This window comes from Macrotis lagotis, chromosome 6 (assembly GCF_037893015.1).
Source record: "Macrotis lagotis isolate mMagLag1 chromosome 6, bilby.v1.9.chrom.fasta, whole genome shotgun sequence".
Classification (NCBI taxonomy): Eukaryota; Metazoa; Chordata; class Mammalia; order Peramelemorphia; family Peramelidae; genus Macrotis; species Macrotis lagotis.
The window spans coordinates 69,439,561-69,465,258 of NC_133663.1; the positions used below are offsets into that span (position 1 = coordinate 69,439,561).

General features: G+C 40.7%; 1 protein-coding gene across 14 annotated transcripts in view; it reads left to right on the plus strand.

The window, feature by feature from the left end:
• The window catches only part of TNS1 (tensin 1), a 324,376-nt gene that overhangs the window by 221,602 nt on the left and 77,076 nt on the right, over positions 1-25,698 (plus strand). For all 14 annotated transcript variants that reach the window (XM_074191391.1, XM_074191392.1, XM_074191394.1 and 11 more), the window contains one exon: positions 130-246. In XM_074191391.1, the coding sequence (XP_074047492.1) occupies positions 130-246 (117 nt within the window). The remainder of the gene's footprint in view (positions 1-129; positions 247-25,698) is intronic.

Here is a 25,698-nt window from a genome sequence, read left to right on the forward strand (position 1 = left end):
CATTTTCCTTCTTTGTGGTCTCAAGATAATGTGAAATTGCTTAGAGACTTTTTTTTAGGGGAATAATAATGTTATCTTCTTTTTTCTAATGTTAACTTCTTCCTACTTCCCTTTCCTCCAACCACCCAGGAATGGAACATCTGGAGAATGGACCAAGTGTGTCTGTGGACTACAACACCTCTGACCCTCTCATCCGCTGGGACTCCTATGACAATTTCAACATGCATCGTGAGGACAGCATGGAAGGTAGGTGGACTTGGGACTGCTTCCCTGCGTCCTTTCCAAGGGTCAGTCTGCTGAAGCAGGTTTGTGATGTAGTCTAAACTGGTGGAAAATAAATTCTTTAGAAAACATAGGTAACCTGGATTACATTGCTTTCTATTAATTTTGGATATCACTTGACAAATTCATGTAGAACAATTTCTGCCTTTTCCACAGTATTTGGTGAAACTCAAAATATGCATTCAGTACCCTCATCTGCTATCTTCCTTCTTCCTCAACCCTATGGTTCATAAAACAATAGGAGGCTATGTAATTAGCTGAAAATGGAGCTACATTTAGAATTAGAATGATCTTGGTTCAAATTCTGTTTAGACATCTACATAGTCAATATGACCTTGGGCAAGTCATTGAACTACTTGAATATACTCATCTGAAAAATTGACTTATTATAGCACCCACCTTGCAAGGTTGTTGGAAGGATCATGCAAAATAATATAATATAGACCTCTTCAGATCTTAACACTCTAAATGTTTTCTATTGCTATTATAAAATACTAGATTGAAAGTGGAGGACATAACTTCATGGCTTTGTTACTTCTGTATTTTGGTCTTTCTTGTCAAGGAGAATAAATATTTGGTCTTGAAAATTACAGAAAAGAAGTTACTAATAGATAATTGATATTTAACATAAATAGGGAAATGTAATAAAAGTTATGGCTGCCTTTAGTTTCAAAACTAGGCCCCCAAAACCGTATGTGAAAAAAATTGACCAATGAGATTGCTGAACTACTGTTGGTGATCTTTGAAAAATCATGGAGAATAGAATTGCTGCTACAGAATTGGAGAAAGGCAAATATTATCTCAGTTTTCTTTTTGAAAAGGAAAAAAGATGAATCTGAAAACTATAGGCCAATGCATTTGATTTTAATTCCTGATAAAATTCCATTATTATTAAAGGGGTGGTTATTAGATATCTGGAAAAGGAAAGAGTGATCAGAGCATGGTTTCCTCTGAAACAGAACCCGCCATCATTTTCTTTTTTTGACAGTCATTAGACTGATAACTTAGAAAAATGGCATGGAATTAATTAACTTATTTTTTTTTGGAAAAAATGAAAAGTATTAGCAAAGATTCTCATGTACATGTGTGAGTGAGATGGAGGGAGATGTGGGCTAGATAATGGTATGTTTAGCAGATTCACCTGTTTGAATAGCCTAACCCAATGAGTCAGTGATGACTCAATGTGAATTTGGAGAGTAGTTACTAGGCAAGGTCTCCAGACATCTATTCTTAGTCCTATGATATCCAAGGCATTTTAAAAATCAATGACTTAAATAATTATTAAATTTGCTGATGACCCAAGGCCAGGAGAGATGTGAGGATTTTGTCCTTTCTTGAAGAAGACCATAATATTGGATGATAGAATCAGGATCCCAAAAGATCTTGACAGACTAGAACATTGGGCCAAATCTAATGAGATAAAATTTAATATGGATAAGTGTAAATTTAATATGGATTTAAAAAACCCAAATTAATAATAAGAAATGGGGGTATCAAGCCTAGGTAATAGTTTCTCTGAAAACAATTGGAAGAGGGAATGGCTGAGTACAATATAACAACCAGAAAAGGTAATGTATTCATAGGCATAGTATCCAGGAATGAAATGGTCCTGCTCTTTTTGGCCCTGACCAAACCACAGTTAGGTTTTACATTTTTGGAAAAGTATTGATAAACTTTCAGATTAAAAGTAACTGGGAATTTTTAGACTAAAAAATAGCTGGTTTAAAAGGGACATGATTGCTGTTTTCAAGTGTTTGAAAGGCTTTCTTCCTGGGAGAGTGATTGGATTTGTTCTTGCAATGGTTGGAATTTTCCATCAGCCAGATCTAGACTTGATATAAGACTGAGAGCAGGCGAGCACTCTGACCCTTGGATGCTTTCTATTGGTTCCATACCTATATTTTTCCTGAATGGGGACTGCTTTTCTAGGTCTCTGCTTATTTTCAGAAAATTCTTAGATAGATATAGCTGATAGCAGCTCTTGGGACAAATTTTCATTGGATTCCTGAAACAAGGAAGAGAAAAGGGATGAGGATTGAGGGGAGGGGAATAGAAAATAATAAAGAAGATGGAATGAAAAGCAGAAAATCAGGGAATAGTCAGAAAGTTCAGGTGGACTGAGAGGAAGGAGGAAAGAGAGATAGATAGCTGGGGAATGAAAAAAAGATGCTAGAGGGGTCTAAGAGGAAAGCCAAGAGACCCAGAGAGGGAGAAAAGATTGGAGGAAGTTCTACTAGAATCTTCTGACCTGCTTCACACACCCTGGCTCTCCTGTCCCTCTTGCTCATAACATCTGGGGATGAAGAAGAGGGAAGGTAGAAGAGAACAGATGGAGTCCTTTGGCTCCTGTAATACTATGCAGAAGGGGACAGAGAATCTCCTGTCTAGGGATATAGAATCTGGCTCAGTGCCCAAGAAGAGAAGTCAGCCATCTAATTGGAGAGGAGGGTGGGGATGGTATCTCATCTCTTCTCTCTTTTGGTTAGGCGCAGGGTGGGGCTGGCCTGGATGGTGTAAGGAGGTTTGTAAAACTCTACAACTCCATAAGAGGAGACATACCCCTCCTCTTTGTTCCACTGTCTATTCTTCATTTAGGGCATGGAAAATCGGTCGCTCTTGAGAGATTCTGAATTCCTATCAGGGGCAGAAAAAAACAAGAGGCTTGAGGTTACTCCCAGGGACAGGTGGTGGTGAGTGGGATCAAAAGTAGTGAGCATGGTTCCAATCCCCATTACTCATAGGATCATGGAATTAGAACTGGGGGAAAAAATTGGAGACCAGTGTCAGTTTTTTTTTTTTTTTAAAGTTGAGCAAACTGAAAAAGTTTTAAGTTTTTTGCCCAGGATCATGAAACTGGTATGAGAAACACGTTTCATATTCGGGGTTTTCTGGTTCCAAGTTTAGTTACTCTATTCACCACATCTCAGAGACCGCTGTTTAGCCTTCAGTCTTTTCCCTTGCTGCCTCCACTCTTAAGTCTAGAATCCTTGGGTTAAAATTCATTCTTTAATTCCTTAACTCTGAGGATCCCAGGACGTTAAGAGGCTACTTGTGTTAATCTCATTTTTCTTGGGGTTGGCAATTCCTTCTTATCCTTTGCCTATATTTCCTTCTATATGGGTAGAAATAAAGTTGACATAGAAGAGGAAGAGGGGAAGGGCAGGACATGGCAGGGATTAGGGGTAGAGTTCAGGAAAAAGAACAGGAACATTGGATGAAAGTAGAACTTGGTCATAGACACATGAGTTTTGGTAGACTATAAAATAAGGGAGAAGTGTCTGCTTTGACCCTTCTCTGTGGTGCTCAAGGAACAAGAAGGCAGGATTACCTTACCATACTGGCCTGAACCAAAAGGCCCATCCTCTTTCATTTGAGAGATGAGGAAATTAAAACTCAGACAGGTTTAATCATTTGATTGAAGTTACCCAAGTAGCAAGCTGAAGCCTTAGGCCTCACAGCTCTACCCTATGACTTTCCCTGTCTTTTCCCCATAGCATAGTTTTCCCATCTAAGGATCAGATAGGCTTCTGCTCAGAGGTGATTTGTAGCAGAAATTTTGGATATTACAGTGGTGAGAAAGAACAAGTCACTTAATGGTCCCAGTACTCCAAAAAAGTGGTAGGTACTGATCGCTATTGGTAGAGAGGCTATTTTCTCATCTGGAGTTTTCTGTTCTAGAGCTGGTAGAGTATTGCCTCAATCAGATTCAAACATGATTTATTTACAAGTTATTTTATTTATTTATTTAAATCTATTTAAATATTTAAAAAAACAATTTATTTGCAATATTTAAAAATACAATAAATGATAGATATTATTAATGTGTGATTTTCTAAGTAAATATGCTTGAGCAGGAATCCTTATATATGGCTTAATGGCTCCCTCTTCTATTTGAGTTTGATCACATTGTTTTATACCAATGAAATAACTCATCTGGCAGAAATTGAAGAAAGCTAGCAAGTTCTTGAACACTAGCTCCTTCTGACAGGGGGCATGTTGCCACACCTCCAAAAACCATAGACTTGAGAAATTTTTTTTTTCCATTTTGCCCTAGGAAAGGTCAATGGGATGGTGAGTCCAGATTAGATTGGGATCATGTGCACCAGATCAGAATTAGCATCATTTCTAGAAATGAACCACCTCCTCTATTTAGATCCTGAGGGAGAAGGGAGGGGAAGAAGGGAGGGGGAGCAAGTTCCTTTGGAACTCTGGCTGCCACTGAGAGAAGAGGGAGGTGGGTAGGGCAATGAGAAAGGCTGGCAGCCAAACACACTTGAGATGAACATTAACCAGATATTCATCTCTAGGCTATTTAAGCCCTCTTTGAAAATTGGCTTCTGAAATAACTCTGAGACCCCTCACCCCTGAGGGGAGGGACTCTGAGATTTCCTCCCCCCATCCCACCTTTTCTTTTCAAAATGAAGACTTCTGGATTCTATTGGAAATTCTCCAAACACTTCTTCACTTACTAATCCTTCTATAAAATGTCTCACAAGGAATTATAAAAACAGAGACTTTTGGAGCTAGAAGAGATTATCTAGTTCATCTTATTTTAAAGATAAGGAAACTGAGGCCTGGGGAAGTGACTTGCAAAGTTTATTATATAATGATTAGCAGGGGTGTAGTTGGAACCCAGTTCTCTTGAATTATCATATCTGGAGAATTTAAAGCTGGATGGACCTCACAGCAAATCTTAACATTGTTTTTTGGTCATAAACTCTTTTGGAAGTATGAAGCCTACAGACCCCTTCTCAGAATTTTATGCACACATAAATATACATACCTAGACATATACATAGATATTCATTATATATATATATATTCACAATTGAATAAAATGCTAAATTTCAGTTAAGGGTTAATGAAAACAAAGATTTCCCCTTACCATCTAAGTTCATGGAATCACTGAAATCTATCCATGAAACCAGACTCCAGCATAAAGCCCCCTGCCTTAGAGATTATCTCTTTGGAGAGAGAGGTCTCCAAAGAAAGGATCCTTGATATCACCTCAGGAAAGGCCATTAAAGTATGATCTGATCCCAAGGAATGTGTGAGCAACCAATCAGTGGGTGTAAAGCCAGGTTGCATCCCACCCATGCTGCTATAGCCCATGGGAGGAGGGGGCTTCTCTTCCACACAACCAACACCTTCACTTATCAGCCCTTCAGGGAAATTATGATTTAAAGTATTCACTCACAGCAGTTACTCAGGGGAAACTGGGAAAAATAGCCTCAACCCCTAATCTTCATATCCCAGCCATCATAGGCACCCTCAGAGGACAGACTCTGAACATGGTGGCAATAATCTATTATTGTTATCTGTTATCATCTGTCATCTGCCTTTCCCCTTTTCATTTTGAGTGATCTCTGTAAAGTCTCACAGGAAGAGCAGGTATGGATGGATGGTGATCTAGATGGCAGATGGTACTATATTCTTTCTCTCTGTAAGCCTACCCATCTTCTATACTTCTGGATTATTTTCAAGGGCATCATTTCTGCTCTCCCGGTTCTCACAGTAGATATGGCATTTTTGATTATTCACTTATCCCATTAGTGCCTCAAATCCTCTTGGTTCCATCTCCACATCGCTCACATTTGTTCCCATCTTTCTACTCACAGACAACACCCTAGTTCACTGATCTTTAGCACTTCTCATCTGGATTGAAAAGCTAAAATAGCAGCCTCATTCAGCAACCTTCAACACTCAGAGGGTGGCAAGTACAGATTAAAATATTACTGAGAAATATTTAACAAAGTAAAGGTAAATGCAGTAGAATTTAGATAATGCTACTCTGCAGTTTTCTAAGTCAATACACTTTCATAAGGAACTTTATTTAGGGTAAAGTGATACTTATTTGTTTTTAAGTTTGACTCCATTACTCTACAGAGCTGCCAAAGAAATTTTCCTAAATCATTCTGGCATTCTACTGCTCAGTAAACTCTAGTGACTCCCTATTTCTATAATCACATTTTATTTCATGTTTATCTTAACCTTTTAAAAAATAATGTGTAATATTTTATATTTATGTATTTTATATTTAAATTAATATGTTATATATGTTATATATAATATGAACATATATTTAGGTATATTATTTCTATATATGTTTTATAATATACATAATTATTTAAATAGTAGTACCTTATACTATAGCAGCACATATTTCATATCTATCTATCTATATCTCTATCTATCTCTATCTCTATCTCTATCTCTATCTCTATCTATCTATATGGAGAGAGAGAGATGGAGATAGAACCAAGAATATATATATTTTATATACTATAGGACATATATTTATATATTGTTATAGTGGTACATTTTTTCTAAATAATTATACATAGTCAGGATACAAGCTCAAAAGTTTTTTATTAATAGAGTAGTGAATATATAAAAGTTTGGAGACCATTGCTCTAGTCCACCCTATTTATTTCTACATAAAGAGCAATGTGTGTGCTTATTTTTTTAAGGTCACAGCAATAGCAAACAGTAGGCACATTAGAACTCTGGTCCTGTGACTCTAAACTAATACTTTTCCCAAGGCTCTCTGAGACTGATAAAAGAGAGCAAAGGAACAGAATTGATTATCTAGAGAATACAGGTTAGTTAGAATATTGCTGGGCTAAGAGTCTCTCCATGCCACCAGAGGGAAAAGTGCCCGTCTTCACCACTCAGAGACTTGCTTCCTCCTTTGTATTTACCCTAACAGGAGAAAATCTTTACCTAGGAAGCCTAAAGTTTCAGGGGTATACTTGGAACCAGCTAGAACTGGTTTTTGAGAACCAGTTGTTAATTTTTTAGTGTGAGCACGTAGACCTAGGAAATCAGCAAAAACTATAAATAGGTTTTGTTTCTTGTTTTGTTGATTAATATAGACTTAAGAAAATGTGAATAATGCAGACCCAACTGAAAATTATGCTATATGTACATTTTTTGGGGGGAGGGGAGGGAGCCAGTACTTAAAACATTCACTGGCCATATGCCAGCAAAAGGTGATGGTGAAACAATATCTAATTGACTTAGACTAGTCAGTCCAATTGAATTTAAGAGTTTTGCAAGTCTTGGGATTACAAAGGGAAAGTTAGGGGAAGCCCATCCTTATCTGACAGTTTGGAACTAGTGTAGGATGATATCATCCCAAATAAGCCCATGATGTTATTACTTCCTAGTTTCCTCCTCAGGCTATTGCTTAGAGGAGGATAGAGATAACAGTTACTAATCCATGTCTGTGATAAATTTACATCTTCTGCCAAATGAGTCAATTAGTCCTGATATGGATCTTAGAATTATAGAAGCTTTGCATTAGAAGGGACTTGAGGGGAGGAGGTATAGCTTAGTTGGTTTAGAGAATTGAGTTCTGGGCCTGAAATCAAGAAGACTCTTCTTTGTAAATTCAAATCTGACCTCAGAAACTTACTTCTGTGTGACCCTGGGCAAATCACTTAATCCAGTTTGCCTCAGTTTCCTCATCTGTCAAATGATTTGGAGAAGGAAATGGAAAAAAATTCCAGTATCTCTGCTAAGAAAATCCCAAATGGGGTCATGGAGGGTCAAATATGATTGAAAAATGACTGAACCATATGCTAATATCATCTTATTTGCTTCTCACAACATCCCTGGGGACTAGGTGCTATTTTTATCCTCATTTCACAATTGAGGAAGCTAAGGTAGGCAAGGGTTAAGTGACTTGCCCAGGATCACACAGCCAGTAGATATCTGAGGCCAGATTTGGACTCAACTCCATCTATTGTACCATCTAGCCACCGGTTCAATCTCCTGCCTTCTATGGGAATACCCACTATAATATCCCTTGCAGAATCATCTAGATTCTGCTTGTGTACGTCTAAAAACAGCAAGCTCCTTACCTCACAAGGCAACCTGTTTCACTTCAACAAGTCCAGGGAATAGAACTTCAGGAGGAAGAGGAAGAGAATGTTGATAATTTCTTTGGGAGAACAAAAGACTGAAGGTAGGAGTAAATGACAATGTTTAAATGTCAGCAGGTGTATTCACTACAAACTGCTAGGCTTATCTGGAGAGAAATGGATGGAAATTGAAAAATGGGGAGACAGAATTTAGTTATAACTTGGGAATTTCCAAACTAGGAGATGTTTAAAGCTGACAATGAGAGGAGATGCCACCTTATCCCTAATGATAAGATGAGACTCATGTCTCATGGCTTTTGGTGTCGTTTAGTCTTAGGACAGAGAACTGAGCAAGATGACCCAGGAGGGTTTTTCCAGTCTGAAGCAACTCTAACTTTTCTAGTACTTTGGCTATGATGAATGAATACTTATATGGTTAGACACATATACAAATGTATTTTGGCTATGATGAGTGAATACTTCAGATGGATGTAAAGAGAGGGTTCCAGCATCAAGAATGGCAAAGCCTCTCACAGGCTCCTGTTCCGCCCCCTTTACTTCTCTTCCACTTGGTCTCACATTCTTCTCCTTTCTCGTTCTTTCTCTTTTCAGCCTGCCAGGGCTTTGCTCTGGCTGACACCCCACTCCTCAGCTTCCAGAATCTCCATTAGTAGTTTGGCTTGGGCTCTGAAGCTTCATGCCGGATCTTAGCTCCCCATTTGGGGAGGGAAGTGGGGGGTGGAATGGGGTGGAGGGAGGAGGTAGAGCTGATTTCCTAACCTCTGCAGATTCTATGCGAATGTTCTGGGGGAGTCTTTCTTGGAAGCAGTACCTGTTCCTAGGAAGACCATTATCCTCAACACTTTTTTTTGACATGTTCCTGAATGCTTGAGTTATTTAAAAGGATTTAGAATGAATTATAACAGAAGATGAAGATCAGGGGATAGGGACGGGTCACTGGGAAACTGCAGAGTTATAGAAAAGAGTGCTTAGGGAAAATTGAGAAAAGGCCAAGGAACAACAGCATACTAAGCAAAGCCTTGAAAGCTCTTTGGAAGTAGGGAGATAGACCAGACAAATCTTTATGTGAACTGGCATTGTGTCTTATTAGCCAAACTTTGTACTGGTATCAGCATCTGCAATGTGTTTTGCCATTATTTTTTTAAATTTTTTTTTTGTATTTTACAATTTTTCCCTCCCCCCCACCCCCTACAGAAGGCAGTCGGATAATCTTTACATTGTTTCCATGCTATACATTGATCAAAATTGAATGTGTTAAGAGAGAAGTTAAAGAAAAAAAATATAAGAGATAGCAAAATTATATAAAATACCCTTTTTTAAAAAATTAAAAGTAATAGTCTTTGATTTTTGTTTAAACTCCACAATTCTTTCTTTGGATACAGATGGTATTCTCCATCACAGATACCCTAAAATTGTCCCTGATTCTTACAATGATGAAATAAGCAAGTCCATTAAGACTGATCATCAACCCCATATCTGCAATGTGTTTTGGACACAGCAGGTGCTTAATAAATGTTTGTTGAATGAATGAGTGACCTCACTGATTCCTCTCCAAGCTTCAGACTTTTTGTGATTGCTTTGTTATCTGCTATTCACCAAGTTTTTCTCCATTTGCTATTGGAAACTTGACTAAAGGGAAGGAAGCAGTTTCCAAGAGCCTTAGGCAGGACTTGGATACTATGTTAGAAACAATTTCTATTCCATCAGAATTTGGGAGAATAGGGAAGTCACTTCTCTGACATTTTTCCTCCTCCTATTAGTCTGAGCAAAGGGAGGAGCCACTCCTATCTTATCTGGGTCATAGGATCATAGAATTCAGAGATCAAAGGGCCATTATAGATATGGACCTTCAACTCTATATGCAGTGCTTTTTGCACACCTAAGATGACAACAAAGGAATCTATAATTTTAAGCATGTAGAAGAAAAATTTTTTGGAGAGAAAGAAAATGCTGAACTGAGCATTTCTTGAGCATCTCCTTAACTTGAACAAATCAGTTCATTTTCCTAGGTCTCAGTTTCCTTATCTCTAAAATATTAGGTTTGGAGTCTTAGGTGTATGCAGAGAACCTGCAGAGTGTACACACCCCAATATCTCCCCAAAATTCATTTTTGCTTGTATATTTAAAGTTTAATAAATATTTAGATATGTTTTAGCTTCTTTGATGAATAAATGGTTCTATGATTATTCAGTAAATGTTCATCTTTAAAAAAATAGGCTTCTATGAGTGTACATTCTAATGAAATATTCTGTGCATGCTTATATTTGGACTAGATAAATGGCAGGGTCTCTTTGAACTCTAACATTCTATGATGTGTCTGGTGATTTCTTGTAGTGAACATCCTGGAAGGGTTAATTACTAAATTGGAACCATCATACATATTTCTAAGACCTTAGTCACCAAGAAAAGTCACTAGTGAAGAAACCAAAGGGGCAGAGCAGTTACTAAAATTCATCTCAGATCTTCTGACCTCCGAGTGCAAAGTATCAATAGCCAGCACGTGCCATCTTTTGACTCTCCAGGAAGAATTCATGTCCCCTTTTCAATCCCTATGAGTCAGTTAGGACTGAGTTTGTTCTGAGAGATATGAAAGGGAGGAACTAGCCTTGGAGTCAGGGCAAGTTGGCAATCTGTCTGAGCCAAGGTCCTCAGACTTATTTAAAAATGAAACATTTTTGAAAACCTCTTAGAGCATTGGGTTACACAGCTAGAGAACATGGTCTCCCTATAGACAGAAGAGGATAGTCACGGACTAGGTGTTTGTCATCTTTTTCTGGCTCATGGGAGGCTATGTTTCCTTCATGCTCTTATGAACCATCTTTGTCTCCATACTCTCCATGTTTAGAGTCTTTTCTTCAGCTACTTTCAGTCTGCCTCCTTTCAGGTAACAAGAGCTGCTAGCTTAGGCTATTGAAGTCTTTCTCTTTTGTCTTCTCCCCCTCCTTTCCCTCACTGGATATCTCTCCTCTGTCCTCTCTACTTACTGGAAAGCAGTCTCTACACTTTCCCTTCTCTTCAGTTTCCGGTGACCAGGGGATATCATGGCAGCAGCATGGGGTAAGCCAGAGCTTGAAGCATTACTGAATCATAAAAAATATTAAAACTGGAAGCAATTTTGGAGATCACCTCAGAACTAAGATTGAATTAATTACCCTTCTTTTCTGATTAAGAAAATTGAGACCCAAGAAGGTAAAAAACTTTTTTTTTGTTGGATATCCCATTTAAATGTTGTAAAGCTGGGAATCCAAGTCTTTCGACTCTAAGTTCAGTGTCCTTTCAATGGCACCACGCTTCCTTCCTTTCTATAGCCAGAGGTTTTAATCCCCGGGTCTGTGAACTAGTTTTTATTTTTATTTAAATTTTTTTATTTTTTAAAATATTCATTTGAAAAACTTTCAATTCCCTCGAGCCCCCTCTCCCATCCATTGAGAAAACAAACAATATAATATCCATTGTGAAATCATGCAAAACACATTTGTGAACTTGTTTTTTAATTGATCACTATTTTTGCATATTTATCTTCCTTTATAATTCTATGCATTGGGAAAAAAACATTATTCTGAGAAGGGGTTCATTAGGTTCATGTCAAAGGAGTTCAAAATTCCCAAAGGTTAAGAACTCTTGTTTTATATCATGCTTGTATCTTACTGCAAGTAAGAGATTTTTTTTTCTATCATTAATGTATAGTAAAAAGGAGATCAGGAGGCCTGAATTTTAGCTATGGTTCTAGCAATAACTTACCTTGGGACAGATCAGTTTTTTCCATCCCTTAAAAATGAGGGAATTGAACTAGTGATGACTAAGATGTCTTCTATCCCCAAATTCTTCAATTTGGTTCAAATGCTTGTTCATCCATAGATTGTTTCCCGTTATGTTAAACCTGTGTTTTTGTTTTGTTTTGTAATGTATCAGTAACTGGCAGTAACTAATGTGATGTGGAAAATCTTTCCCTTTTTTATCTAAGGGGAATCTGAAGCTGAGAGATCACTTTGATAGCAGAGATACAGCATAGAACTTGATCCCCTTTCCTTGATTTGATTTCACTTACCAGTGCTTTGGGTTAGATGAGCCTAACACCTTCACTTTCTTTACATACTTTTATCAGACTACGTGTGGTGGGCCACACACACTCTCTCTCTCTCTCTCTCTCTCTGTTTATTTAATTTTTAATTGTCAGTCTCACTGTAGTGTCATAGTAAGAAATAGGAAGATGAAGACTTCCTTGTCAGGGATGAAGACTTATCTGGGGGAAGATTCTATAGGGTCATAGATCTAGAGTTAGAGGTCACTTCAGCAATCCCTCTGTTTTATAGCTGAGAAAACTGAAACCCAGAGATGAAGTGATTTGCACAGAATTCTAAAGGTACAGAGACAGGATTCAAATGATAAGTCCTGGGCCTTCACACTTTTAGCTAGTGTTCTTTCATCATACCAGAGGCCCTCAGAATCTATTTCTGAATTCAGGAGGTACCCTTGCCTTGGTTGGTGGAATGGATCAACTCAGAGCCTGAGGACTGAAAGGAACCAGCTATTTAACAGGCACATATTCGTCTACCCCCCACGTAAAAGCATTTCCCAAGGCCGTTGAAAACAATTCACCAAAAAAAATCAAAACAGGTCAGAGCTGCTGGGCTAGGAAAATAAATGCAGATGTCTAGGTGATTCTCAAGGGTCTCAAGACCTTCCCACCAAAGTCCTGTAGGAGGGATGCCTCCAGCTCTCAGCTCAAATGCAGAGCAAGGGCTCAATCTTGGAGATCAGCCCTCTATCCATGACCTCTTGGCTTGCAAAGAGAGCAGCAGAAGTAGAGGGTTTTCATTTCAAAGAAAGAAGGAAGGCATTCTCAAAATGAGCCCCATTGGTGATCAACTGAATAACCACAGAATATAATAGGTCAGTGCACTGGCTCATTCAGCTTGTCATTTTTTCCCTCACAGACCTATGCCTCTTTTCCCAGGAAGGGAATTCTAGATGCTCAGACACGTGGAGATATCAAGTGATTTAGTTGGGGCCATATGAAGTCATGGAATCCTAACATATCACGGAACCCACTGGTTCTGACTCTCAGCCCAAAGGTTTATCCCTTTATAATGCAGCCAACCACATACAAGGGATCTGGGTTCATCAGCCTCGAGTTTGAAAGGAGACAACCTGACTTTGGATTAAGTTTGGACTCAAATTGAAACAAGGCTGGCCCAATCCTGGCTCTCTTTTTCCCGAGGCCTCCACAGTCTGATTCCCCTTTTCCCTTAATTGACTCTGAGGAAGAGCTAATTTTAGGAAAAGGAGAACATTTTGTTCTATCTTGTGTTGACCTCCCCTTCTTTCCCTCCCTCCCTTGCCCACCCTCACCCTTGGGTCTCTTGGCACTGAGCCTTAGATGGTTAGGTCTGGAAGGCAGGAGGATTTGCTAATCCTGCACAAATTCAGGGCTTGTCTGTTCTCTGAGGTGGTTGATGTCTATGGTCCGTCTGTAGGGTGTCAGACTGCTTCGGGGATTGGATTTCGGGATCTCACTGAAAATAAATCAGCCAGTTAATCACTCTGTTTCTGTGTTCAGAGCTTCTGCCGCCTGGCATGTATTTAAAGGCTTCCTGTAAGTCACTGTTTTTATCCCATTCCCCGCCCTAGGGGCTCCATGGAGGCCTCAGAATTAGCCTTCATCTGCACTAGAGAGCCTGAAGCCTCTCTCTCTCTTGAGCACCGGAGTTTCTGCCCTTGAATCATCCAGGTGAGGGAAGGAAGCTGGGACAAGAGAGGAACAGGTAGAACCATGGCTTGGCAGCCCTGGGTGGTGGCTAGAACTCAGAGAAGTAGAAGGGACCTCATTCGCCAGCTAGTCCAACTTCCTCATTTTTACAAATGTAGAAATTGAGGCCCAGAAAGCTCAAGTGACTTATTTGCCCAAGGTCCCCCAGATAGTAAGTAGAAGAACTGGCTTTGAACCCAGGTCCTCTAATTACAAATGCAGTGCTCGTGATACTTCTAAGAGCAACTAATTTCATTTCATCAAATCAAAGGAGGAGCCTGGATCATCCTGGAAGAGAATCTTATTTTGCATAGGTTACAAAAGGAGCCATCCTAGTGGAGTTATCCTGAAGGAGAAAGTCTCATAGAATTTAGTAACCAAATTAGATTTATAACCCCTTAATTCTTTCTATTTTATCTCAACGTCTCAAAGGAACTTATCATAAGAAGGAGTGAATGAGCTTCATCCTCTCTAGGGGGCAGAGTAAGAAGGAGTTTGAGAAGAGAACTTCTGGGGTGATGAAGTATCTGAGATAGTGAAAAGGAGTCTGGGTCATTATAATGGGGAGGAGAACCTTTTCATTCCTTCCAGTTGCCTAGATTAGGTGAGGGGCTGTTCCAAGTGTGGGCAAAACCATTTTTTGGAGGTCCTAATAAGTCGCAGTAGCAATAAGGGCTCAGAGTCAGAGTCAGAGAAAAAGAGAGAGAGACAATCAGAGACAGAAAAAGAGAGAAAATCAGAGACAGAGAAATAATGAATAACCCCGGCACCTGACATTCACCTTTTCCTCTCCTTTCCTCTTCTCTCCTTTCCCCTTTCATCCCTCTCCTCTCCTCCCTCCATTTCCCTCTCTGTTTCTTTCTTCTCTCCTCTTCTTTTCCCCTTTCACCCTGCCTTCCCCACCCCTCTCACTCCTCTCTCCTCTCTGAAAGTAGGTTTTGATGTTCTCTCCCCTTGCTTCCTCTTCCCTCCCTCCCTTCCTCTCCCCTCCCTCCCTTCCCTTCTCCATTTCTCTCTTTTCTCTTTTTTCTCCCCTCCCCTTCTCTCTCTCCCTCCCCCACCCTCACTCCTCTCTTTTCTCTCTGAAAATAGGCTTTGATGTTTTCTCCCCTTCCCTCTCTTCCCCTCCCCTCCCTCCCCTCCCTTCTCCATTTCTCTCTATTCTCCTCTTTTCTTCTCCCCTCCCCTCCCACCCTCCCTTCTCACTGCTCTTCTCTCTGAAAATAGACTTTGATGTTCTTTTCTCCCTAGACAGTGAGATCAGATTTTAATATGAATGCTTGAAGTTCCTTATTGCCATTGATTAATACTCCCTGGTCACATCCCTTTCCTTCCCTTTGAGGATAAATTAGGATTCTTTCCACTTTACAGATGGACAGATGGAGGCCTTGAAGAGGGGAGGGGAAATGTTCTAATCTCTGGCTTGTGAAGGGGCCTCCTTTGGAAGTGACAGCTCCGCTCAACATAGGAGTTCTGACATGTTTTAGTGAAAATGGCGCTCCCCAGCCAGAGCTCCTACCTCATTCACCCAGCTTGGCTCTGGAGGCCTTTTGGCATCGATGCTGCCCAGGATCAGACACTACTGGGGTGGGGGGGGGGGGGAGAAGCTGCTTTGGGAGCCTGCGGCACATTCTTGTGAATAGGCTCAGGCATGGCAAGTCCTTATCCTTGGGGGTGTGGGGGGTGTGGATTTGATGTTTGGAAACAGCTACAAGTCATTGGGAGCCAAGTTTGAGGAATAAGGTAATCGGTCATGCCAGGCAGTGTTGTTTTGGTGAAAAAAACAAGGCGTTGTGCAGCTTATAAATGGCCTCCAAAGGCCAATCCAGTAATTCTGATTGCTCCAATTATGTTGGGAGTAGCGGCAGGATGGTTGGAATAAGGCCTGTGCTGTATTGTCTGTCCCAAAGGGGATTATTTTGAAGGACAGGATTTACTTGTATCTATGTTCCTTAAAAACAAGCCCCATTCATGACCTTGTAATATAGTCTCACCTCTTAGAGTGCTGTTTATGGGACCTTTGAGAGATAATGATTTCTCTACATTCCCCTGCCTTCCCTCCCATTTTTCTTCCTCTCCTCTTTCCTTCTCCTTTCTCTCTCTCCCTCCTCCTTGTCTGAGGGTCTCAGCTCTCCATGGTCTCTCTTCCTCTCTAACATCCTCTCCAAGTGAGGTCCCTACTGCATTGCTATCCAGGAAAAGCAAAAGGGGGGGAGGTGAAGTAGTGGGGAGAAGAATGATGAGGAGGGGAGCATGCTGCTGACCCTTGTCCAACTCAGACATCTGCTGGAGACTTGATAATTCCCCACCTGAGTAATCCTTCTGGCACAGTCTCCATCCTTACTCCAAAGGAATACTCTTGGACTTGACCTGAGTCTACCCATTGCCTCCTTGTGTGGAGGAAGTCAAGTGGTCTGGAGGGGACTGGTTTAAGGTAGTGTGTGAGTATTAAAATAGGACCCTATTTTCAAAATTATTTCCTCCTTTACTAGTCCCCATTTTTTTCCATTTGAGTCTTTTTCATTCTTGTGGGTTGCTCTAGAGAGAAGGGAGGCAGTCTGGTGAAAGACCTTTATTTCTATCTAAAGCAAACTTCTAAATCCAATCCTCATCATCCCTGACCTCCCTCTAGCTTTGAACACTGTTGACAACTTCTTCCTTTTTGAAGCTCTTTCCCTGTTTTTGCCTTTCTAATTCTGAACTCTCCCAGTTTTCCCTTTCCCTATCCAAAGTTCCCTCCTATTGGCTTTTTCCTCCTTCCTTTTTCTAACTACATTTTCCCACAACTACAGGGAGTTCAGAAACTCAATATAAAGACTTGCCATGCATTATAAAATTTGATCCAATTACTTGTTATGGCTTCTCCATACAGGTATTTCCATATATTTGAATGGTGAGGAGGATCTATAACATAGCTCAGTCTCCTTACCACATGAACCCAATGGGGCTGCAGCTTAGCAACTTGTATGAGAAATTTGGTGTATTAAGGTTAAGGTTCACAGCTTTCAGTTGCTCCTTATACACATTCAGACCTTCTGTCCTGAGTCTCCCATCAACAGCTCATATACTAGACTAGTTTTCCCATCATTGGATCTATCTCATAAAGCCTCTTAAATAAACCTATGAAATGACATAATTTTATCTAACGTAGTATCCAGGGCACAACTGTTAAGCATCCCTTTTGTTTTTAACTTATATTCTTCGTCTACTGTAAAGATGAATACCATTAAATTTTGTTCCACCCTTCTTTCCTCTCAAGTCCTTGGTGTTGAATATTGGTCCAGAAATGGGTTGAGGTTCATTCTTTTTCATGATCACTGTTGATAGAAATAATGAGACTTAGCATAGCATGGGGAATCTCTGGTTCTTTGGTCAAACACTCCATGTGGGTGAGTAGAGGGTTGTATCCTACAAGTCCAAGTAGGCAAGAAAATGGTGGTGGTGCACAGAGATATTATGGTTTAATGGGAAGAGATGGGGCAGGTCATTCTGAGTATCTAGCACTGTGTTTGTAAATACAAGCCTCAGAAATATATAATGAAATGACCATGGCCAATTGGAGTTAGGGAGTGGTAGAAGACAATTTATACAGTACTGTGGAAAGAATCAACCTTGAGGAGGGGAAGAAAGGAGGGGTGATGGGGAAGTATGAAATGGAGAGACCCAGGGTGCCAAGTGGTGAGAGCTGGATGGTTTTGATTGATCTTAATACAGTTCAAATCTTGAACATTGTTTTGAAGGATTTAAAGGTGAAGGGAGGGGAAGGGCATGGGTGAGAACTCACATCATTTAATTTGACCTACAAATGGGGGGAAAGTAGAAATATTTTCTCCCCTTGCCCTCAATTGTTTACATTTCCATAGTGATTTAAGATTTTGAAAGTTATTTATTCACACAAACCATGTTAGGTAGGTTCCATAAGCATTATTACCAACTTTATAACTGTGAAATTGGGACTCAGAGTGTGTTTCATAGATTTGAAGCAGAAAAAGGACCCTGGTGATCATCTTGTCCAAACTGATTTTACTGATGAAGATAGTGAGGTCCAGGAAGGTATTGACATACATCATTCCTTCCTCACCTCTGCTTCTTGGAATCCCGCCCCCTCCCTTCATGGCTAGCTATTACAATTTATTGTTTCTATTATGTTTCAGGGGAGGTACAAAGAAAGGCAAAAAATAATCCTGGCTCTCAAGAAGCTCACAACCTAATGGGAAAACCAATATGTAAGCAACCTTGTTACAAATAAAATACATGCCAGATTTTGTTTTCTGTTTGTCCTTCATTCTCAGAGAGGACTAATGACATCAGAAGGGTGATGTCTTCATTTGCAAGTGAACTGGATTGAAGTGAGGGTGGACTGTGCAAAGTCATCAACCTCACATTCTCCTCTGGAGCTATCTGGATCCAAAGACAAGATACTGATCTCTATCTTGGAGAGGACCCCAGAAACAGTGGTAGACCTTGACCTTTTTAAGCTAAGGTCTTTTCAGGGTCTCAGTTTGACCGAGGTAGGATCCATTCAATAATTAAACGCTAGGTAAGAATTGAGGTAAAAGATGTCCTAGTTTACCTTCATAAAAGAATTAGTCTGGGATTGAAATTTTTTAGCTAGAATAGAATAAATTGGGGAAGTCACTAAAGATGAAAGAGAACTGGGAAGGGCTTCTTTCAGAAGGAAGGATTTTAGCTGAATCTGAAGAAAACCAGAGAGGCTAAGGAGATTGAGATAAAGAGGGAGAGAATTCCTGACATAGGGGACAGCCAGTGGAAATGCCTGGATCCAGGAAATGGGAGGTTTTGTTAGAGCAGCAGTCAGGAGGCCATTGTCACTGAATGGAAGAGTCAATGTCAGAGAGTGAGGTATGAGAAAAGGAAGAGACCTTAGTTTATGAACTTGAATGCCAAACAGAACATTTTGTGTTTGCTCCTGGAGGGATAGGGAGCTACTAGAGTTTGTTGAGTGTAGATTTGCTATGATTAGACCGGCATTTTAGAAAAAGTACTTCAGTGACTGAATGGAGAATGTATTGGAGTGGGCAAAGAACTGAGGCAGCAACTACTGAAGTAATCTGGATGTAAGAGGTTGAAGGTAGTATGAGTCTCCCAAGTCCCTCTCTTTTTGTGGCTTCCTCTCTGGGTTACTACTAAAGTTTTGGATGTGGTCCAAACCCTGGGGCACTTACTCCATGCACTTGTAGCAGCAACTAATTGGAAAACTAGCCCAGGATTTGATCAAGAGGAAGGGATACAGGGAAGGAGTGAAGAGATAGAAATGACTTTGATTTTGGGATTCTGCTTTACCCATCTCCTTATTCTCTATCCATTCCTCAGAGGATTCATGGGCTACCGCGATATACTTGCCTCTGCCGCTTTCTGTCTCTCTGATCCTAGGCAAGTCACTTAATCTCTATAGGTCTCAGTTTTCTTATCTGTAAAATGAGGGAGTTGTCTCTGAATTCTATTATTCTGAATCAATCAGGATAGCTGGTGGGAGGCCTAGGTGAGCTTCAATATTTGGGATGCATTATATGAACTCTTCCCAGGTATGTGTGTGTGTGCGTGCACACGTGTACATGCACATACATTGTTGGCACACCATAAAAGGTGTTCATTTCTATTGCTCATATTTCTCATGAATGTGATCAGAATTTTGTTCACTAAGATTGATTGATATAGCATATCAATGGTACTAGCTTTATGTTTGGCTAAATGGTGGACCCGGAAAGAATTTTCAAAGCTTTTAGGCTGGAATCTAGAGCCACAGATTGCCTAATCTTTCTATTGCCCCGGGATTCACTCTACAGTTGCTGTTAAACCTTCCTCCTGCCCCTCCTAAGCTTGTTCTCAGGTTCTTATAAACCCCAAGGGTTCTAATCTGGGGGTATCATATCACATCTCTGGGAAAGGGTCCTGGCATCAGAGGTAGAGATTGTCTGCTATTGGGATCTGGAATTCTGGGAGTCTGTGGGACTTTACCTTTCTTAAGCCAAAGAGATGTCTGGCTCTCAGATCATGCTTGGGGGTGGAGGGTAGGGGAGGCTAGGGGACTGAAGAGTTGGAGTGGGGTAGGGAGAGAAAAAAAAATTTCCACCTTATTGTTCAGCAGTTGGAAAATTGGTGTCATCTGTTCTGCATTTCACTTGCTGAGATGGAACAAAAGTGGAAAAATTGGGGGGGAAATAAATCTCAACACCCTCTTATGAACTCTCATCCTTTTCTTTCTTCTGTATTGTATCTCCTTCCACTTTCTATCTTTTCTTTCCTTGATCCTCTGTTTGATCTTTCTCTGTCTTAGACTTTCTCTCTCTTTTCCTGTTACTTTGTCTCTGTATTTCTGTCTTCCCCATTCCAATCTCTCTTTTTAGGTCTTTCCTGTCCTTGTCTCAGTCTCTCTATAGCTTTCCCTATCTTTATGTCTCTATGTCTTTTCTATCTCTGTCTTACCAGTTTATCTTATTCTTTCTATCTCATTCTTTGTCTCTCCATGTCAACTGCCATGGGTTATTCTTTATATTTCTGTCTCTGATTCTCTCTCTTTTCTCTCTTCTCTCTCTCTCTCTCTCTCTCTCTCTCTCTCTCTCTCTCTCTCTCTCTCTCTCTCTTTCTCATACTCTCTGTCTCTGTTTTTCTTTCTCTCTTTGTCCTCTTCTTCTCTTTCTCTGTTTTTCTCTCTGACTCTCTCTCTCTCTCTCTCTCTCTCTCTCTCTCTCTCTCTCTCTCTCTCTGGCCCTGTCTTCCTTCTTTCTCTCTGTTTCTCTTTGACTCTTTCTCTAAATCTTTCTCTGTCTCTCTCTCTCTCTCTGTTTCTCTGACTCTTTGCCTTTACCTCTATCTCTCTTTCTTTATGTTTTTCTTTGACTTTCTGTCTATTTCTCTGATTCTTTCTCTGTCTGTTTCTCTGTCTGTCTCCGTTTCTCTCTCTGTCTCTCTTTCTCTCTCTCTCTCTCGTTTCTCTCTCTCGTTTTTCTCTCTCTCTCTCTCTCTCTCTCTCTCTCTCTCTCTCTCTCTCTCTCGTCTCTTTCTCTGTCTTTTTCTGTCTCTGACTTTTTCTCTCTGTCTCTGGCTCTGGTTTCTTCCCTTTGGTGTGACAGCTCCCATGGCCACAGCTCCTCCTTGCTCCTGGGGTTGAGGGCTGGGAAATTGCTGTGATGTCATCAGGAATCGCATAGCTACAGGATGATAAGTGAAACCCTAGGGATCCAGCTGGCTGAAATTACAGACAGAGTTTTTTTCTCCCACTTGCTTCCTACAAGCCAGAGCGAGAGAGGGAGCAAGAACAGAGGGCGGCCGGGCAGCCCAGCGGCAGGCGGGCACTTTCTTGGCCCTTGACAGCCAGGAGGGAGAGTCATTGGAGGAGACAGATAGCCCGTGAGGCTGCAGACTTGTAGGAATTAGTGGAAACTTCAGGCAAAGGTGCCAAGATTAAGTTGAATTGCTTCTTTTTCACGTCTTCCTTCTCTCCACACAGGGGGTAAGTTTTAGTCTTCAGGGCTGATAGCTGAGGGGCTCTGTTTGTGTTGTTTTCAGATGGATGATCATTGCCCATTTGGGAACCTTGGAGAGGTGGCCCTGCTGGATTGTTTTGGGGGGTCTGGAAGGGAAGGAATTACAGAGGGGCTGAAGAAGGTGGGCTTCATTGTCCCTGAATCTCTCTAGGAGTTCTGATCACACAGTGGGCACTCCCTTTCTTCTTTCCTGACTGCTATCAGTTCCCCTTGGATCTAGATGACCTTGTTTCTTTTCTCCTGGCTGTCCCCAGCCAAGGGTTCTGGTTCGCCAGAAGATGTAAGAGAGATGGTGGGTAGGAAATGATTTACTGGCAGATATACAAAGTGTAGAGTTGGGCTGGGCTGAATGGGAGGTAGTATGTCTCAGACTCTTCTATCTAGGGGGTGGGTGGGAGTGGGGTACACTGCAGGAGAGTAATGATGTCTGTGGGGCAAGGCTGGGGGGCACAGGGTCCTAGGGGAGCTTGGGATTACCTGAGAGGTCTCCAGTTGTCTTTCCAGTAGGTTTGTTTCCTTTAAAAAGCTTCTAGATTCCCCTCTGTTGTTTGTTTCTTTAGTATAAGGCCTCTCTTTATAAAAATCATAGAATGTCAGAGTGGAAAAGGGGGGGACTGCTTTTTTTTCCTTTTTAAAAATTCCATAGTTAACTGTGGACCTACTTCTCTCAAGGCCTCTTGGGTTCTTATCCCTGAGCTTAAATGTTGCCTGTCACTTGGTGAGAAATCCTAGGCTTGCCTGGCCCCATTGTCCTGCGCTTGTTGGAAAGGCATTCATCCTGGAGTGGCAGAATAGGGCAGAGTAGATCACTGTGGGTTTAAGAGTTATTTTTACCATCTTAACTGTGTTGACTGTCATATCTGGGTGCCCGGATATCCAGAGGGGTGGGGGTGGGGGTGAAAGAGTGCCAGGGGCCAAAGAGCTGTTCATAGCCGTCTGCTTTGGGGAGTCATAGAGTTGGCCCAGCACCTAGGAAACCTGAATTTCTCTATATTTCCTAATGCTTCCTCATTGTGGGATCTTAAGCAGGTCCCTTTATTCCATGGCATTATAGTATTTAGACCTAGAAGGAACCTTAGCGATCATCTAGTTCAATTTCATCTTTCTACACTTGAGGAAACTGAGGCCTTAAGAAAGCAAGGTCACACAAATAGCAAGTGACATTATCTGGGATCACATCTTCATGGTCCCTGTCCCACACCTCCATAGGGGAATAATGTGATGATAAATAAGGTAGGCTCCAGGAAATACTTTGAACCCCTCTAAAGGAGGTTCCTAGGGACAAATACTAGATCGGGCCACCACGAGAAGCAGCATACGATAGTGGAAAGAACTTCAGATCCAAAGACCTGGGTAACCTTCCTTAGCTGGGAGTTTAGTTTTCTCATTCGTGGCAAAAGAAAGGAAATGTGCCATTTGGTAGCTTCCTGTTTTAATTAAAAAAATCAGTTGTTTCTGTACAACAGGAGGAGTACAGATGATGTTACTATTCCCTAAATTTAGCACCCTGAGACATCATTCCAGTTTCCCCTCCCTAGTTATTTCTTTGTTGATGTTGCATCCTTCAGGTCCTCTCTGCTTGTAACTGTTTTTGTCCCCCAAAGTGTCTGCTGATGTCTCTGTCCATATCTCCTTGAAGGATTGGTTTAGTTTAGAGAGATCCTTAAGCCCTTATTAACTTCTCAGGGATGCTCTGCGAGTAGCTGAAGCCAGAAGGAGGATGTCCAAAACTTTGGTTTCCTCACCTCCCCCAACCATTTTGTTTTAAATTCTCATCTCTCTATCTCTAGATATGTCTTATCCTCCTGACTGGATATTATTCATTGTTGGTCTTCCTTATGTCTTTTCTTATTGTCTACTCTTTACCCTGCTTCAGCACCCCTCTAGCCCATCAGCCTGGTTCTACTGACAGAGCTAATTCAGCATATTCTCCAAGATGGGAGGAGCCCATCACTCACCTTTGACAAACCAACAAAGGTAGTTACAATGCAAAGGTGGAGGAGAAGTTCAGACGTTATGTCTGACACAGCTACTCATGAAAAACCCAGACGGGGGGATCAACAACTGTCAACTGTCTGTCGGAGAATTAGTTGGGTCTTCACCATCCACTTTATAAATAGCAGTGAGAAGAGACAAATACGGATTTCTCTTTTCCTCACTCAAATTCCTCAGGAGAGAAGAGACTTTGAGATGTGAGTTCATCCACAGCCTTGAACCCTTAGAAGCCCCACAACATTGTTAGAAATGGAGAGCTAGGTCACTAGATTGGTGTAATAATTATACCTTTAATTTGTTCTAACAGTTCTAACAGTTTACCAAATATTCATAGCCCTTATCTCATTTGACCATCCCACAACCTTCAAAGGCAGGTTTTATTAACCCCATCTCATAGATGAAGGAACTGAGCCTCCAACAGTATAAATCACTTAAGATTCTACAGCTATTAAATTATTTAATGGAGACTTGAACCTAGTTCTTCTGACACCAAATCCATCCTTCTTTTTCTCCATTCAATTTAGTTCAACAAATGCTAACTCTGAAGAAACCCCTTTCTCCTCCCCAAAAGCTCCCTAGTAGACCTTCCTAAGTGTTTTTCATGATTCGCAAAAGAGTATTTCATTTCAACCTCATTGAGGGGTGGGGAGGGAATAGTCAAGAACTGAAGACAAGACTTCCATTTCTGGGCAAAGAGATGCCTCAGTTAGGAATTGACCTAAAATCTGTTCCACTACACATATCACTTGGAGATTTAAGGGGGTAGAGAAGGCCTTATCACGGTCAGAAATTCATTTGGATCTTTAAAGTTCTCCATCTCCATTTCTCTCTGGCACCTCCCTCAAGTTAAAATATGTCTCTTCATTTCCATGGCTAGCCTTTTTTCTGAGTTATTCAGTAGGGCTGAACTATCCTGAGGAATGACTTCAGGTCTTATGTGTACTGGTGTACTGGGAGGTTTCCCAGAAGCAGTACCTTTACTAGTTAATTTTGACAAGATGATAGTAGAAGTGAGGATGGGGTAATGGGCAGGACCATGGTTAGAATCTGACTTTAGAATCCCTCATTCAATCTACAACAGGAATTCTTCCTTAGGGGTCCATTTAAAAATATGGATGATTACTTCAATACAGTTGTCTTCTTTTATAATAGTTTGTATTTAATGCATTTAAAAAAGTTCTGTGAAGGGGTCTGTGACACACAAAAGACTAAGAACCCTGATCCATATGTCTTTATTAAGGGACTTCTGTATTCCTAGCATCCCATAGTCTACCTATGGAAGAATATCACCTCTTGATTTCAACCTCTCACTTTTTGGCTGCCTAATTATTGTCTTAGAAAGGAACAATGTCTCTGTAGAAAGATTTGGGATCCACCTTAAATCCCTGATTTTCTGTCTACCTGAGTGACAGTTGAGGGAAAGTCTTCTTGATATGATGGGTGGTGACAGTGATGGGTGGAAACCTTCCAGATCATTGCCCAGGCCTGCAAAACATCCGGACTTTTTCTTGTGGAACTGTTTGGAAATTTTTGGTGCCATGGATCAATGGGTGTTGTTAGTTGATTCTTGATCTCATAGGATCATAGAATTTAAAGCCAGTAGGGGTCATATTAGCTAATCTTCTCACTTTCTAGAGAGCCATTGCATCAAAACTCTAAGGCTAGAAGGAAATTCCTAGTGATTATCTAGTCTAACCCCTCATTTTAGGAATGAGGAAATGGAGACCTGGGGAGAAGTGACTTGCTCAGGTTCTCACAGTTAGGGAATACTAGAACTGGTATATAAACCCAGGGCTTCTGACTTCAAATCTAGGGTTAGTTTGGCTTCATCAGGAAAAAAAATTTCTATAAGTTAGAGCTATCCAAAAGTGGAATGGAATTTCTCAGTGGATTTCTCATTAGACTTGCCCTCTTTGGAGGTTTGATGATCTCTTCTCAGGTGTGATATAGTGGAAATTCTTGGGCACAAAGGATAGAGTACTTGGCCAGGAATCAGGAAGACCTGAGTCAGGTGCAACCTTAGACACTAACTGTGTGACCCTGGAAAAGTCACTCAACTCTGTTTTCCTCCGTTTCCTCTTTTATAAAATGAGCTAGAGAAGGAAATGACAAACCACTCCAGTATCTCTGCCAAGAAAATCTGGACTAGGATCATGAAGAATTGGATACCATTGAACAACAATTAAGACAGATATGCCAGATAGTGTTAGCTGAAGCAATTTTCCTATCATATCTGTTAAATTGAAGGCTCAGTAGAAAACTCCTCTTAAAGGTGGAT